The sequence below is a fragment of the Globicephala melas genome, chromosome 9 (assembly GCF_963455315.2).
Source record: "Globicephala melas chromosome 9, mGloMel1.2, whole genome shotgun sequence".
In the NCBI taxonomy this organism is placed as follows: domain Eukaryota; kingdom Metazoa; phylum Chordata; class Mammalia; order Artiodactyla; family Delphinidae; genus Globicephala; species Globicephala melas.
Genome location: NC_083322.1, coordinates 92,163,106 through 92,181,584, shown reverse-complemented (window position 1 = coordinate 92,181,584; position 18,479 = coordinate 92,163,106). Strand labels below are relative to the sequence as shown.

At 40.2% G+C, this 18,479-nt stretch overlaps 1 protein-coding gene across 2 annotated transcripts in view; it reads right to left on the bottom strand.

Annotated features, from left to right (window-relative positions):
• Positions 1-9,566: 9,566 nt before the first annotated feature.
• RALA (RAS like proto-oncogene A) overlaps positions 9,567-18,479 on the bottom strand; it is a 75,631-nt gene continuing 66,718 nt past the window's right edge. For both annotated transcript variants that reach the window (XM_030871173.2, XM_030871174.2), the window contains one exon: positions 9,567-11,528. In XM_030871173.2, coding sequence (XP_030727033.1) covers positions 11,406-11,528 — 123 coding nt within the window. In that variant the 3' untranslated portion in view covers positions 9,567-11,405. The remainder of the gene's footprint in view (positions 11,529-18,479) is intronic.

The following is an 18,479-nucleotide window of genomic DNA, read 5'->3' as shown; positions in this document are numbered from 1 at the left end:
TTGATTTTATTGTGATAGCGCCCCTCCTACCGTCTCACTGCGGCTTCTCCTTTGTCTTTGCGTGTGGGGTATCTTTTTTTGGTGAGTTCCGGTGTCTTCCTGTCGATGATCAGCTGTTAGTTGTGATTCCGGTGTTCTTCAAAGAGGGAATGAGAGCATGTCCTTCTACTGCGCTATCTTGAACCAATCTCTGTGTGTGTCATATTTTCGATTGCACATATGAGTGATATCACATGTATTTGTCTTTCTCATTCTGACTTCACTTAGTATGATAATCTTCAGGTCCATCCATGTTGCTTCAAATGGCATTATTTCATTCTTTTTTCTGGCTGAGTAATACTCCATTGTATATACATATACCACATCTTCTTTACCATTCATCTGTCCAGGGACATTTAGGTTGTTTCCATGTCTTGGCTATTGTAAATAGTGCTGCTATGAACGTTGGGGGGCATGTATCTTTTTGAATTATAGTTTTGTCTGGAGATATGCTCAGGGGTGGGATTGCTGGATCATATGGCAACTCTATTTTTAGTTTTCTTGAGGACCCTCTGTCCTGTTTTCCACAGTGGCTGCACCGATTTACATTCCCACCAACAGTGTAGGAGGGTTCCCTTTTCTCCACACCCTCTCCAGCATTTGTTGTTTGTAGACTTTTTAATGATGGCCATTCTGACTGTTGTGAAGTGGTACCTCATTGTAGTTTTGATTTGCATTTCTCTGTTAATTTGTGATGTTGAGCATCTTTTCATGTGACTATTAGGCCATCTGTTGTCGTCTTCGGAGAAATGTCTGTTTAGGTCTTCTGCCTTTTGTTTTGTTTGTTTTTTTGATTGGGTTAGTTGTTTTTTTAGTATTGAGCTGCATGAGCTATTTGTATATTTTGGAGATTAATCCCCTGTTGGTTGCTTCATTTGCAAATATTTTCTCCCTGTCTGTAGGTTGTCTTTTCATTTTCTTTATGGTTTCCTTTGGTGTGCAAAAGCTTATAAGTTTAAGTCCCATTTGTTTATTTTTGCTTTTTAAAAAAATCTTTATTTTATATTGGAGTATAGTTGATTTATAATGTGTTAGTTTCAGATGCACAGCAAATTGATTCAGCCATACATATACATATGTATACATATACATATACACTTAGATTGAAAGAGAGGAGATGGAAAAAGGTATTTCATGCAGATGGAAATGACAAAGTGGGGGTAGCAATACTCATATCAGACAAAATAGACTTTAAAACATAGACCACTAAGAAAGATAAAGAAGGACAATGAAACAGAGAAGGAGTCCCTTATAGGCAGCATACTGTAGGCTCTTGTTTTTCATCCAATCTGCCACTCTGTCTTTTGACTGGAGCATGTAGTCCATTGACATTTAAGGTAATTATTGATAGATACGTATTTATTGCCATTTTAAACCTGTTTTCCAGTTGATTTTGTATTTCTTCTTCTTTTTCATTTTGTTTCTCCTGTTGCGGCTTGATAGTTTTCTTTTGTATTATGCTTGTGTTCTTTTTGATTTTTGTGAATCTATTGTATGTTTTTGAGTTGTGGTTACCGTGTTTCTCAAGTATGTTAATCCCTTCCTATGGCTACTTGCTTTAGACTGATTGTCATATAGGCTCAAACACATTCTAAAAAAACAAAATCTACATTTTCTTACTCTCCTCCCCAGTGTTTTATGATTTTGATGTCCTCTTTTACATCTTCATGTTTATCCTTTTACTGTTCATTGTGGTTATCATTGCTTTCACAAAAATATTTTTATTTTTATTTTTTTCAATTTGTGTACTGTCTTATTTGATTTAGTTTCCAATTGTGATTTTCTCTTTCCCATAGATTCTTGCTTCTTTTCTATTTAGAGAAGACCTTTCAATATTTCTTTTAGGGTAGGTTTAGTACTGCTGTATTTCTTTAGTTTTTGCTTGTCTGAGAAATTCTTTCTCTCCTATTCTAAATTATATTCTTGCTGTGTAGAGTATCCTAGGTTGCATATTTTTCCCTTTTAGGACTTTGAATATGTCTTACCACTCCCTTCTGGCCTGCGACATTTCTGTAAAGAAATCAGCTCATGTCCTTATGAGGGTTCCCTTGTAATTAACTCTTCTTCTCTTGCTGCCTTTAGAATCCTCTCTTAAACTTTTGCCATTTTAATTACAGTGTGCCTTGGTGTAGGTCTGTTTGGGTTCATCTTGTTTGGAACCCTCTGTCCTTCCTGTGCTTGGACATCTGTTTCTTTCTTTAGGTTAGGGAAGTTTTCAGCCATAATTTCTTCAAATACCTTTTTGATCCCCTTTTCTCTTCTCCTTCTGGGCCCCCTATTATACGTAGATTGACATGCTTTATATTATCCCATAGGACTCCTATTGCTTTCATTTTTATTCATCTTTCTTTCTGCTGTTCTGATTGGTTTATTTCCATTATTTTATCTTCCAGATCACTTATTTATTCTGCATTATTCAGTCTTCTGTTCATTGCCTTTAGCATAGCTTTTGTCTTGGCAAACGAGTTCTCTCATTTTTCTTCGCTGTTCTTTATATTTTCTAGTTCCTACAGTAATCTGCATTTCTACTGGGAACCTTTCTTAATTCAGTATTTTCATTATCTCCTTTTTGAACTCAGTATGTATTAGACTGAATAGTTCTGTTTCATTGTTCTTTCAGGAGAATTCTCTTGATCTTTTAGTTGGGAGTGGTTCCTCTGCTTCTTCATTTTACTTATATTTCTCTTACTCTATGAATTTAGAAGAAACAGTGATCTACTGTGGTCTTAAAGTGCTGCTTATATGTGGGAGTGTCCCTGTGTGGCCTCTGTGCATCTAATATTTTTGTTGTGAGGGCTGTTTTTAGTAGGGGTGTCTGCTGCATCTTTCCTCAGTGTGTGCTAGCCATTATCCCCTTGATAGGGGATTTGACTGGTGTTCTGATGACCACAGCCTGCACTGGCTGTTGAGCAAGGCCGCCTCTTTGCTCTGTGGTTGTCACAGCCCTGTCAGGGGCAGGATCTGCTTCCCAGCTGTTGGAGTAGAAGCCTCCACATCTGTTTCTGAGCTTCGGTTTGAGGCAGGAAGGACTGGAGTGGTCCTGCTGGGACAGGAGCCCCAAGGATTCCTCCGCTGGAGATTTGCACACAGGAGTATTTTCTGTGCTGTCACCTGACACCTGTTGTGTGGACTTACACAGGACACTGTTGTTCGCACTGCCCTCGGCCTCACCTCTACTGTGGGGATGCAGGCAGTTGGCCTGGGTGTCCCTCGGGTGCTGTGTTCCCAAAGCCACCAGCGCTGATCTGTAGGCGCAGATCCACTGAAGTCCGGTATCGGGACCACAGGAGTCACGCACCTGGATTTGCTGTGGGAGCTGTGGAAACAGCCCAGCCCCCGGCCCAGCCTCCAAGTGTGTGTACCCACAGAGCCCACAGCTGCTAAGGCCAGACCCGTCCCAGCCGAGGGAGCACCTGTAGTCCACTTGAATGCCCCACAGGCACTGAGCTTACAAAGCTGCTGGTGGTGGCATAAATCCATGGATGGCATGCTGTGGGGAGAGGGCTCAGATTTCAGCCCTGCTTCCTAAGTCATGCGGCCCCTCAGCTCTGATTTCAGCCCCACCTCCACGTGTGGGCCAGCCCCTGGTGCTTGAGTGATCCCAAAGCTCATAGAGGTGGCACCACGCCAGCTGAGAGCACGCTGAGACATAGGCTGCTGTGGAGGGCCCTGCCCCTCCCTTCGTGTGCCCCTTAGCAACGGTGCTTCGCTTCTGCCGTGGGCCTGGTCGTCTTCCACCTAAACCACCAGTTGCGGCCTGTGCCATGCTCTGGCCCCTTCAGGCTGCTTCCATGCAGTCAACCCTGTCCTCTCCCTGGGTCTGTCCTCTGAAGCCAGAGTTTCAGCATCCTGCCCCTGTATGCACCAGCTGATGTGAGTCTCAGGCTGGGGAGTGCAGAGAGGTGGCACGGGCCCTCTGTGCAGGTCTTGCTCTCCTCTGCCTGCCTCAAACCGGCTGTTGCACTCTCTTCCCAGCCTCAGAAGCTCCCTTTCTGTCCTGGCTGATTTCCCTTCCAGTGAAGGGCCTTCCCAGGGTGCAGGAGCATTTCCTCTTTCACACTTCCTCCCAAGGGTGCAGATCCTGTCCTGATTCCTTTTCTTTTCTTTTTCTTTCATTCCACCCCTTATTGTGGAGATTGCTTGCACTTTTGGGTGTCTGAGATATGTTGCCAGTGTTAAACAGCTGTTCTATGAGAATTGTTCCACATGTAGATGTGTTGGTTTTTTTCTAATTTTTTTAACTTTTAAAAATATTTTTATTTTTGGCTGCATTGGGTCTTCATTGCTGCACACGGGCTTTTCTGTAGTTGCAGTGAGCAGGGGCTACTCTTCGTAGCCCTTCTCATTGCAGTGGCTTCTCTGGTTGTGGAGCACAGGCTCTAGGTGCACAGGCTTCAGTAGTTGTGGCTCGTGGGCTCTAGAGACAGTAGTTGTGGCTCATGGGCTCTAGAGAGCAGGGTCAGTAGTTGTGGTGCACGGGCTTAGTTGCTTCATGGCATGTGGGGTCATCCCGGACCAGGGCTCGAACCCGTGTCCCCTGCACTGGCAGCTGGATTCTTAACCACTGCGCCATCTACAGGGAAGTCCCTGTAGATGTGTTTTTGATGTATTTGTGGGAGGAGGTGAGCTCCACGTCCTTCTAGTCCACCATCTTGATTCTGTCTGTGAGCATCTTTTCATGTGCTTATTGGCTATTTACATTTTTTTTTTTAAGGAAAAAAATGTTTTTGGATCTTCTGTCCATTTTAAATTGGGATATTTGCCTTTTATTGTTGAGTTTTTAAATATATAGCCTAGATGCAAGTTCCTTATCAGATATATTATTTGCAAATATTTTCTTCCATTCTGTGGGTTGTATTTATGTTTTCTTGGTGGTATTCTTTGAAGCACAAAAGTTTTAAATTTTGATGGTTCAATTTTGTTTTTTTTGGTGTGTGTGTTATAGTGTAGAAGGCTTTGCCTAATCTAAGGTTATAAAGATTTACTTCTTTTATTCTAAGAATTTTGTAGTTTAGTTCTCACATTTTAGGTCAGTGATCCATTTTGAGTTAATTTTTGTGTATGGTATGAAGAAGGAATACAATTTCTTTCTCTTATTTGTGGCTGTCCTGTTGTCCCAGAACCATTTTGTTGAAAAACTATTCTTTCCCATTGAATTGTCTTGGCACCCTTGTTCAAGAGGGATTGACTATAATGTGAGGATTTGTTTTTGGACTCTCAATTCTATTGTTATCTATTTGTCTGTTCTTATGCCAGTACCACAGACTTGATTACTCCAGCTTTGTAGTAAGTTTTGAAATCAGGACTTTTTTTTTCAAGACTGTTTTGGCTATTCTGAATCCCTTGAATTTATATATAAATTGTTAAATTTTTCTTTATTTTTTTGGCTGCGTCAGGTCTTCGTTGCTGTGCACAACCTTCTCTCTATTGGTGGTGTGTGGGCTCTCTCTCTAGTTGTGGTGCACAGGCTCCAGGGCATGTGGGCTCTGTAGTTGCAGCGCACGGGCTCCAGGGCACGTGGGCTCTGTAGTTGTGGCGCACGGGCTCCAGGGCACGTGGGCTCTGTAGTTGTGGCGTACGGGCTCAAGGGCACGTGGGCTCTGTAGTTTGCGGCACATGGGCTCTCTCATTGAGGCATGCGAGTTCAGTAGTTGTGGCGCGCCAGCTTAGTTGCCCTGCGGCACGTGGGATCTTATTTCTCCGACCAGGGATCGAACCTGCGTCCCCTGCATTGGAAGGCGGATTGTTTACCACTGGACCACCAGAGAAGTCCCTGTCATCTGTTAATCTTTTTTCGTGAAGTGTCTGTTAGGGTCTTTGGCCCAGTTTTAAAATTGGCTTATTTTCTTATTGTTGAGATTGCAGAGTTCTCTGCATATTTTGGATAACAGTCCTCTAACAGGTGTGTCTTTTGCAAATATTTTCTCTTGGTGGGCGATTTGTCTTCTAACTCTGTTGATAGTGTATTTAACTTGCATTTCCCTAATGGCTAATGATGATGAACATCTTTTCATGTGTTTATTTGCCATTTAATAAAATATCTGTTTATGTTTTTTGTCCATTTTCTAATTGTTTAATGTTGAGTTTTGAGACTTCTCTATATATTCTAGTTATATGGCCTTTTTTGGCTACATGTAATCATATATTTAAGAAAATTTCAGTTGTATGCATAATACATGATTGCATTCTTCATTTAAAAATGAAGATAAAGTTTAAACCCTCAAATCCTTTCCCTTTTCACCATCCTCTCATGGGTAACCATTATTACGTATTTCAGGTATACCCATCTAGATTAAAAATAGCTTTCTCAAGATAAACTCAGAGCATGTACATGGTGTTGTTTGTGTATGGGTTTTGCCAAAAACTTGTAATGTTTGTATTGTGGTGCAAGATACATTTTTGACCCAAAAATATTGTAGAGATCTCTCTGTGCTGATAAATATCTCTAGTCTGTTCCTTTGAACTGCTGTATAGCATTGATTGTCTGACTATGTTAGGTTTATTTAGCCATCCCTCAGTTCCTAGACATTTAGGTAGTTCTCAGTGTTCCTTAGTAAATAATGCTACAGTGAACCACCTTGTGCATGACTCTGGGCACATGTGCAATTGTTTCCTTAGAGAGAGAGACAAAAAGGGAATTTTGTGAATATTGAGGTATGTGCTTTTTATATTTGAGTAGATCCTGCCATATTGCCCCCCCCCCCAGAATGTGTTTTTCCCCCCACCTTGGCCAACAACCACATATCTTTTGACTATAAGACCCACCCACTACTTTGTATCCCAACTGTCTACCAACTGCAAAGAGGAGGGATATCTGAGGTGGGCCTTGAACAGGAGTGGGATTTAGACATGTTGCTGGTGAGAGTCACATTTATTGAGTGCCTTCTATGTCACAGGGTGTGTACCCAACACACTTTCGGTCCATCTCTACTTATTAGGAATTGGCACGGACTGGAGGGGACTAAGGAGGCATGGAGACTAAGTTCAAAGCGAATTCTAAGGTCCCCTCTAAGCCGACTTCTAGGGTCCAGGAAAACTAAGCTTTCCACCGAATTGGCGTCCTTCACAAAGATCAGTCCATAAACAAACAGATTTGGCATGTGACAGTGCAACACTCAGGGCGACAGCCTGCAATTTCTTGCGCTTCCTCCGTAGAGAAGCCCTCTCCCAGCAAAGGTCCAGAAGTTAGCTCTCATACCTGCTCCTTTCTCTTCTAATTCAACAAGGCTTGACTCTTACTTTTTGGCTGTTGTGAACATTTTGCCCTTAGGAGTATTTCCTAACTGCTAGGAGCTTGTGAGCACCTAAACGCTTCAGCTGTTTGCTTTCCTTGGGGCTTTTGACAGAAGTGATCTTGTTTTTCTATCAGATTACTTGTGCAAGTTATCACAGGTCTCAGGGCCTCTCTTCAACAGATTGTTTTTGGCCGCGTGGCTGTTGGGATCTTAGTTCCCCGACCAGGGATCGAACCCATGCCCTCAGCAGTGAAGTGTGGAGTCCTAACCACTGGACTGTCATGGCTTCTCTTAAACAGACGTTAGATGCTCTCTGGGCCCCTCTCTCTCCCCATAAATGGTGCTTCTGTAAGGACTGAGAATACAGACGGCTGAATGTCCCTCCCCGCCCACCTCCTGTCTATAGGCAGTTGTCCACAACAGCTGCACTCAGGGCTGCTTGAGCAAAGGACTGGGAAATTATTTTGTCGTTAAAGAAATACGGGATGAAGGTTTCTGGCCTGCCAAAGAATGCTGCCTCTTTACTGATGTTATGGAAAAAGCACTGTAAGGCTGACTCCAGAGCTGAGCTCTGCACAAGGTTTTCCTTCCCACACTTGATCTTTCTCTTAGCAACCAGGCTGTAAGCGCAAGAGGCCTCTTCTGTTCATAGCAACCTCTGCAAACTCTCTGAAGGCAATCATTGACTAGGTGGCTGCAGCCTTGGGGGAATCCTGGATGTTTCCCACAATAGTGCGGGCCACTGAATAATTAATTCTAGTCTCCACTCTACTCCTCTGTGCGGTGATTCAGAGCATGGACTCGGGAGCCAGACTTCTTTGCTTCCAATCCCAGTTAATAATTTTACCAGCTTTGTGGTCCTGGGCAAGTTATTCAACAGCTCTATGCCTCAGTTTTTCCCTCTGCAAAATAGGGGCTAAGGACAGCACCTACCTCACAGGGTTGATATTAGGTTAAAAAATACAGGGAATTCCCTGGCAGTCCAGTGGTTAGGGCTGTGTGCTTCCACTACAGGGGACCCAGGTTTGATCCCTGGTCAGGGAACTAAGATCCTGCAGGCCGTGCACGGCGCATACAGAATACACTGTGTTTGCTATTATATGAATTTACAAACATAACAAATAGGGGGTCTAGCCCCATGTAAGGAGACCTAGACTTAATCTCTTATTCTTTAAAAACTTCTTTTCCTTTCCTTATGCATGGAACACATAGGTACTTTCTTCAGTGTGAATGTCTGTCCTTCCATCTGTTGTATTCCCAGCAGTGCCCACAGTAGGTGGTCCATAAAAACCTATCAAAAACTAAGGTCATGAAGGAAGACCTCCATTGATCTACCACTCTTCACTTCCAAAGTCATTTGCTAAAGGGGACTTTGGTTCTCCATTAGCTTCAGGTGCAATTCAGACTCCTTAGCCCGTGCCAACCCTTAGGACTTCATGAGCTATCTTCCCCTCCTGTGTGGGCAGCCAGGTGAATCTACTCTAACACTGGATTAAATAGGATTACTTTGAAAAGTTTAGAGGAAGTTTTGGTAAATAGTTTTACTCTTAGGGCAGTTAGATGAGGCTGCCGAATTTTTTTACATCCTTGTCACAGAATTTTGAAAATGACATTCCGATTCACTTTGAGACAATTTAATCTAAGCTTTGTTTGGAACCTAACATCTAACATCATGCCCATTATTGGTGTTAAAAATGGGTCCACACAGTGAGATTTAAAATGATGCCATTTATAACTTAAATGTGTTTGTTCTGGCACTGCTTATGAGTTAAGTAGGAAATTAAAATGAATTGGATTTTGAGGGGTTGTGTTCAGTATTGGGCCAGATCGTTTCTAACCCATAGGCTGTGTGATTAATAGGCCACAGTTGCCCAGCAGACATCAAATGAGAGAGAATGGCCTGAAGTGTGATGAAATGGTAAGGGGGTGGTTTCTCCTGCCACAATTTGGAAATTCAAGCATCCCTGGCGCTCATTCTGATTTAGAAAATGAAAATAAAGCTGCCACCTACCCACTCCAGTGTGGAGTAGTATTCTAAAAGCAGTGTAGACATTTGTGACTTTCAAGACAGCAGAAGAGTGTCTTCCGTGCAATTCTGCACATGGGGCTCCTCCATTTCTGAGCCTTGATTAAACCTAAGCAATGATGATCCTGACTGAGGAAATCTGGCACAGAATTCTTCTCACACAGAAGTCCCTAAACTAATGCCTCAAAAGATTGAGTTGTAGTCAAGTCTCTGGTAAGGATGCCCAGGTTGATAAATCTGAATTGTAAACATCAAGTAACACCACAAACATTTAAAAAAAGAAAGTTTATTGGTCTTTAAATGGCTCAAATTGCAAATAAACCGATCGGGTAGTGGCATCAGCCTAAGACATGTGATGCATCTTTGTCGTTTGGCTTCATAGCACCTCAGTACCCAGGAGAGGAAAGGTCTCAAAGCAAAGTCACAATGTTAGTGGTTAGGACCCCTGGTTAAATGAGACTGCAACAAGTACACACGGAGATCGCTGGGCCCACGGGGCCGCGCTGACATTGGTAACTTTAATTCTGCACATGGCACAGCCTATGAAAAATATGAAAGATGGACATCTCAAACCCTTTAAGGACAAATATTTAATATGACAAGCCGGACGTAATATCTAAAGAGTTCAGTTCCTAAATAGCCTGTTTTTGTTAACTTTACGTACACATCTGTCACCTGGAATGCCTGAACACATCTTTGACTTGCTGAAATTAGGACTGAGCAAAAAGAAACAAAAACTTTGTTGAATCAAACGGTCCTAGTCCCATTACAAAGAAAAGAAAAATCTGACAGTGGTAAATCTCCCATTGAAATCATGGCCCTCCAGTGGGCACGCCATACAGTGGGGACACAGCCTACTGTTTGGTGCCAGACATGTTTTCTGCACTATCCTTGGGTTTGGTTTTCGATGTTAACTTTAGGAAAACGTAGAGACAGTGTTATTCATTATGAACACAGCCTACAAATAATCCCAGTAACTCCCTTACAAACTGTAACCTCGGGAATACAAATTTAGAAGTTACCAGATGGCGAGCACGACTCTTCTGAAATGTTCTAGTGCAAAACGCATTAGCACTGTCCACGCTTTTCCTGTGCTCTACACTCCAAGGAGATCAGAATCTTAACACATGCTCACCACTTGCAGAAAGGGATTTCCAGGGACCAGCATCTTAAAGAAAGAGGGTTCACTGAGACATAACTGGTACTGAATGCTCATAGTCTAAAATTATCTTACAAGTAGACGCTGGGCCTTCATTTTAAACTACCTTACACTTAGTTAAAAGCAATCAAGAAGCTCTGGAACCTTACTTTCAGGAACCAGAGTATGGCACACAGTTTAAATTTGGACAGACTCCTACCAGTAATTTCTCGAGAATCCTCCACACAAACGTTGTCCTCCATCCTGACATATATTCTCTCACCAGGACACATGGGCAGTGGGCCCACGGCACAGTGAGGACACACCCAGAATGATGTAAGTGGGTATCTTTAGGTTTCTAAATTAAGGCATATTAAAAAATTTCCATGTACAAGTTTACACCACTTTTCTAAGTTAATCACCAGGTAATTAATGCAGATTCACAGATGAATTACTCTCAATTGAACTATATGCAACAATCATGCCAGTAACTTTTTCTTCTATATTTTGCATAACAATGGTTAAAAAAAGTGGTACAGTTTAACTATCATGTTCACAATTGTCATCTGTCAAGGCAGTAGAAGACCAAGACATTTTAAAATGATATAAAATTTAAGCTTTATAATAAACCAGAGGAAGTAGCCTTTCCTCCCATTGCCCACCCCCATCTCACCTCTTGAATAGTTCAAGAAAGACTGCCAGCAAAACACAGGTGCCCACGCTACATTCAGGACTGTGATACATGTAGGCAATTACGAAATAAGTTGAACTTTGCTTCTTGGTGAAGCCACATTAATTTCTTTTTTAAGTGAATTTGACTCTCAGTGCAGTTCCAATTCATGCTTTTAGAGACACATAACAATTTCCAAAATGTTAAAGTAATTTCAGTCAATTGAGCCTTCAGTGGCAAAGCTTATAAATTATATTTCTTAGTATGGTCGAGATAAGAAAGGAGTTTGGGCTTTGATTATAAAATGCAGCATCTTTCTCTTATTCTCTTGGCTAAACTTTTCCTCTTCTTTTTCCCATTCTTTTCTTTGCTGTCTTCCATCTTTCTGGCTCGAATTTCCCTCATTAAATCAAAAAATACCTAGAAAGAAGAAAATAGGATAAATAAACCAAGTAGATCATATGTGCCTGGAATTTCTCTGATTCACAACAGTAAACCTTGGGAATATTATAGGAATATTTAGGAGCTCTTGTTTGGGGAGTACAGAGAGAGGAAAGCACCCAACTAAAGCCTGCTTCTCCAAGTATACTGAGAAATGGGAAAAATGAATTTGGTAAAATGTGTTTACATACTATAACCTAATCTTTCTGTCTGAATTTTCAAGATAAAAATGAAAAAAGCACTACAAGTGAGGCTAGCTCCAAAGATATAAAACTCAATGGGTTACATTTGAGTAATTTATAATTAGTAAATGTATTTTATCAATTAAATTTTAAAGTAATTTGTGTTTAATAAAATTTACATTTAATAACCTGGTTTTCTTCAGCCCTGTTTTAAAAAACAGCTGTGGAAAATGACTGCTTCCTTTATAGTTCTGATACCAGGCACTAGAAAACAATTTTGTTTGTTGCACTATATTTGAGGATTTATCAATTCTTGTTTGATGTCTAGAAACTGGCAAATAATGGGAGATATTAGCCTAATAATTTAAAAATTACTACTGTAACCTTAAGAAGTTCAATGTCAATAACAAATGTCTGAGTACACACTGAAGGGCCTAGAATAGTGATGAGTGGATGAATAACTTCTATGCATCACACTTTTGCATTCTGGATTAAAAAAATGATTACTTCTAGAATAAAACTTGGTAAGACTAAAAAATTCAAGAAAACTGAAATCATATCAAGCATCTTTTCTGACCACAATGCTTAGAAATCAAGTACAAGAAAACTATAAAATAACAGAAACACGTGGAGGCTAAACAATATGCTACTAAAACAACCAATGGATCACTGAAGAAATCAGAGGAAAGCAAAAAATACCTAAAGACAAATAAACGAAAGCATGACAATCCAAAATGGACACAGCAAAAGCAGTTCTAAGAGGGAAGTTTATCGCTTATATCTTGTATACAAAATACAGAAAAATCTCAAACAACCTAATCTTACACTTAAAGCAACTAGAGAAAGAAAAACAAACAAAACCCAGTTAGTAGAAGGAAAGAAATACAGATCAGAGCAGAAATAAATGAAATAGAAACAAAAACCAGAAAAGATCAATGAAACTAAAAGCTGGTTCTTTGAAAAGATAAACAAAATTGATAAACCTTTAGCCAGACTCATCAAGAAAAAGAGAGAGTTCAAATCAATAAAATTAAAGATGAAAAAGGAGAAGTTACAACTGATACCACAGAAATACAAAGGATTGTAAGAGACTACTACAAGCAACATATGCTGGTAAAATGGACAACCTAGAAAAAATGGACAAATGCCTAGAAAGGTACAATCTCCCAAGACTGAAGCAGGAAGAAGCAGAAAATATGAACACAAGTACTGAAATTGAAACTGTGATGAAAAAACTCCCAACAAAAAAGTACAGGACCAGATGGCTTCACAGGCAAATTCTATCAAACATTTGGAGAAGAGTTAACTCCTATCCTTCTGAAAGCATTCCAAAAAATTGCAGAGGAAGGAATACTCCCAAACTCATTCTATGAGGCCACCATCACCCTGATATCAAAACCAGACAAAGATATCACCAAAAAAATTACAGACCAATATCACTGATGAACACAGATGAAAAAATCCTCAACAAAATACTCTGCAAACTAAATCCAACAATACCTTAAAAAGGATCATATACTATATAATCAAGTGGGATTTATCCCAGGGATGCAACGATTCTCCAGTATCTGCAAATCAATCAGTGTGATACACCATATTAACAAACTAAAGAATAAAAACCATATAATCATCTCAATAGATGAATCTGATCAAAAGCTTTGTCTGCAACACCAATTTGTGATAAAAACTCCAGAAAATGGGCCTAGAGGGAACATACCTCAACATAATAAAGGTGGTATATGACAAACCCACAGCTAACATACTCAATGGTGAAAAGCTGAAAGCATTTCCTCTAAGACCAGGAATGAGACAAGGATACCCACTCTTGCCATTTTTATTCAACATAGTTTTGGAAGTCCTAGTCACAGCAATCAGAGAAGAAAAAGAAAGGGAATCCAAATTGGAAAAGAAGTATCACTGTTTGTTTGCAGATGACATAATACTACACATAGAAAATCCTACCAGAAAATTACTAGAGCTCATCAGTGTTCAGTAAAGTTGCAGGATACAAAATTAATACAGAAATCTGCATTTCTATACACTAACAATGAAAGATCAGAAAGAGAAATTAAAGAAACCCATTTACCATCACATCAAAATACCTAGGAATAAACCTAACTAAGGAGGCAAAAGACCACAACTGTAAGAGGCTGATGAACGTAATCAAAGAGGACACAAACAGATGGAAAGATATCATTTTTCTTGGACTGGAAGCATCAATATAAACTCAAAATGGATTAAAGACCTAAATGCAAGACCGGATACTATACAACTCCTAGAGGAAAACCTAGGCAGAACACCCTGACATAAATCGCAGCTTTATCTTTTCCATCCATCTCCTAGAGTTATAGAAATAAAAACAAAAATAAAATGGGGCCTGATTAAACTTAAAAGCTTTTGCACAGTGAAAGAAACCATAAACAAAATGAAAAGACAACCCACAGAATGGGAGAAAATAATTGCAAACCATGTGACCAACAGGATTAATCTCTAAAATTTAAAAACAGCTCATGTGACTCAATATCAAAACAAACAGCCCAACGAAAAAACGGGCAGAAGACCTAAATAGACATTTCTCCAAAGAAGACATATAGATGGCTAAAAAGCACATGAAAAGATGCTCAACACTGCTAATTATTAGAGAAATGGAAATCAAAACTACAATGAGGTATCACCTCACATCAGTCAGAATGGCCATCATCAAAAAATCTACAAACAACAAATGCTAGAGAGGGGTGTGGAGATAGGGAACTCTCCTACACTGTTGGTGGGAATGTAAATTGGTGCAGCCACTATGGAGAACAGTATGGTTGTTCCTTAAGAAACTACAAATAGAGGTACCATATGATCCAGCAATCCCACTCCTGGGCATATACCCTGAGAAAACCATGGTTCGAAAGGATACACGCACCCCAATGTTCATTGCAGCACTGTTTACAATACCCAAGACATGGAAGCAACCTAAATGTCCATCAACAGATGAATGGATAAAGATTTGGTACATATATACAATGGAATATTACTCAGCCATTAAGAAGAATGAAATAGTGTCATTCGCAGCAACATGCATGGACCTGGAGATTATTATACTAAGTCAGACAGACAAAGACAAATATCACATGATTTCGCTTAATGTGGAATCTAAAAAAAATGATACAAATGAACTTATTTGCAAAAGAAACAGACTCACAGACTTAGAGGATGAACTTATGGTTACCAGTGGGGAAGGGTGGGGGGAGGGATAGATAGGGAGTTTGGATTGACATGTACACACTGCTACATTTAAAATAGGTGAACAACAAGGACCTCTGTATAGCACAGGGAACTCTGCTCAATACTCTACGATAAGCTAAATGGGAAAGGAATTGGAAAAAGAAGAGATGCATGCATATGTGTAACTAAATCACTTTGCTGTACACCTGACACACAACACAGGTAATCAACTATACTCCAATATAAAATAAAAATTAAAAAAGAAAACAAGGACTATCAGACGAATGGGTTGAGTTAAATGACACAGGACCAACAGAAAAGGACATGGATAATTAAAGAAGGGGAAGACTGAGCATAAAAGCTCAGAAAGAATGCAATGTATTGAAACACGGAGGTGACAGTTCAAACCCCATGAATTCTTCCCCCCACTTGCTGCAGCTTGACGGCCTGGAGACTGGGGATTTTGCAACACCTCTGCTTCAAGTCCACAGCTGACCAGCCAGGGCAGGAAGCCTCCAAACTAACTACGTGTGATTAGCAGAAAACTCCCAGTACTGCTTTCTGATGTGAATACATCACTGCAGAATGGATATTAGAAGATGTGATTTCTAATTTTAGATGAGTATCTGCAATAAACTGCAAACGAATCCCTACTGGAAACCACCAAGGTCATCTTAACTAGCAAACCCAATGGAAAACTCTTAAACTTTACATCAGCTAACTTAATGAATTAAGGTAAAGGAGGCCTTGTTTCAACTGCCAAGTGGAAGGAAATAAGTAATTTGGAGTAAGAATGAAGAATTGGTTTTGATAAACTTAGACAAATGATAATCCCGAAAGTACAGAGCTTCTTCCCAACTTTTAAAAAAATTTCTGCTCGCCCTCATTTCCTCCCACCCTCTTTCCTCCTGTCCCCTTCTTTCCCTTCCCCCCATTTCCCCCCTGGTATGTACAGAATTTGACTCTTCTAATTCCAGAGTAGAGATCACAGGAAATCCCTGTTCTCACGTAAATGAAAGTGAAACGAAACTAGACACAGACTCAAAATGCTTAGCTCAGAATACTTACAGTTGAAAAAACATAAAAATTATTAGAAATGACAAACATCTCTCTTAAAGCATCATAGACCGTTAGCTTTAAATGTAAACCTTTGCCTTCACCAGTTTCTTCATTTTAAATACTTAACAGCCCCTAGTTCACAACACAGACAATACTAAATTTTCAAAAGGATTAAACATCTATAAAGGCCAACACAAAAAGGAAGCAACGTTAAGTGTTTTTCATTTTTGGCTGCGTTGGGTCTTCGTTGCTTGCGCAGGCTTTCTCTAGTTGCAGCGAGCGGGGGCTACTCTTTGTTGCGGAGCGCAGGCTTCTCATTGCGGAGCACGGGCTCTAGGTGTGCGAGCTTCAATAGTTGTGGCATGCGGGCTCAGTAGTTGTGGCTCAAAGTCTCTAGAGCACAGGGTCAGTAGTTGTGGTGCACAGGCTTAACTGCTCCGTGGCATGTGGGATCTTCCCGGGCCAGGGCTTGAACCTGTGTCCCCTGCATTGGCAGGTGGATTCTTAACTACTGTGCCACCAGGGAAGCCCTAGGTAAGTGCTTTTTAAGTTTAGGATGGGAGAGCTTTTCTAATGAAGCCACAGAATCCAGAAGTCTCAAAGGAAAAACAAATTTGACAACATAATCTTTAATGTTTTTTCCATGGCAAAAGGTAAAAATCAGCAAAGTTAAAAGACATGGTATGGGGACTTGCCTGGTGGCACAGTGGTTAAGAATCTGCCTGACAATGCAGGGGACACGGGTTTGAGCCCTGGTCCAGGAAGATCCCACATGCCGTGGGGCAGCTAAGCCTGCGCTCTAGAGCCTGTGCACCACAACTACTGAGCCCACACTCTGCAACGAGAAGCCACCGCAGTGAGAAGCCTGCGTACCACAACGAACAGTGGCCCCCACTTGCCGCAACTAGAGAAAGCCCAGGTGCAGCAACAAAGACCCAACGCAGCCTAAATAAATAAATAAGACATGGTATGGAGCAAATCAATCAGTGTGCTATACCACATCAACAAATTGAAGAATAAAAACCATATGACCATCTCAATAGATGCAGAAAAAACTTTTGATAAAATTCAGCACCCAAACTTATGATAAAAACTCTCCAGGAACTGGGCACAGAGGGAACATACCTCAACATAATAAAGGCTGTATATGACAAACCCACAGCTAACATCATACTCAATGGTGAAAAGCTGAAAGCATTTTCTCTAAGATCAGGAAAAAGACAAGGATGTCCCCTCTCACCACTTTTATGTTTTGGAAGACCTAGCCATGGCAATCAGACAAGAAAGAGAAAAGGGATCCAAATAGGAAAAGAAGAATTAAAACAACTGTCATTGTTTGCAGATGACATGATACTATACATAGAAAATCCTGAAGATGTTACCAGAAAACTACAAGAGCTCATCAATGAATTCGGTAAAGTTGCAGGATACAAAATTAAAAAATTAATACACAGAAATCTGTTGCATTTCTATACACTAACAACGAAAGATCAGACAGAGAAATTAAAGAAACAATCCCATTTACCATCGCATCAAAAAGAATAAAATACCTAGGAATACAACTACCTAAGGAGGCAAAAGACCTGTACTCCAAAAACTAAGATGCTGATAAAAGAAACTGAAGACAACACAAACAGATGTAAAGATATAACGTGTTTTTGGCTCAGAAGAATCAATATTGTCAAAATGACTACACTACCCAGGGCAATCTACAGATTCAGTGCAATCTCTATCAAATTACCAATGGCATTTTTCACGGAACTAGAACAAAAAATTTTTTAATTTGTATGGAAACACAAAAGACCCTGATAGTCAAATCAACCTTGAGGAAGAAAAATGGAACTGGAGGAATCAGACTTCCTGACTTCAGACTATACTACAAAACTTCAGTAATCAAAACAGAAATATAGATCAATGAAACAGGATAGAAAGCCCAGAGATAAATTGACCATAGGTGTGTGGGTTTATCTACAACAAAGGAGGCAAGACTATACAATGGAGAAAAGACAGTCTCTTCAATATGTGGTGCTGGGAAAACTGGACAGCTACATGTAAAAGAATGAAATCAGAACACTCCCTAACACCATACACAAAAATAAACTCAAAACTGATTAAAGATCTAAATGTAAGACTGGATACCATACAACTCCTAGAGGAAACCTAGACAGAACACTCTTTGACATAAATTGCAGCAATATCTTTTTGGATCTGTCTCCTAGAGTAATGGAAATAAAAATAAAAATAAACAAATGAGACCTAATTAAACTCAAAAACTTTTGCACAGCAAAGGAAACCATAAGCAAAATGAAAAGACAACCCACAGAATGGGAGAAAAATAACTGCAAACCATGTGACCAACGGGATTAATCTCTAAAATTTACAAACAGCTCATGTGACTCAGTATCAAAACAAACCCAATGAAAAAATGGGCAGAAGATCTAAATACACATTTCTTCAAAGAAGACATACAGATGGC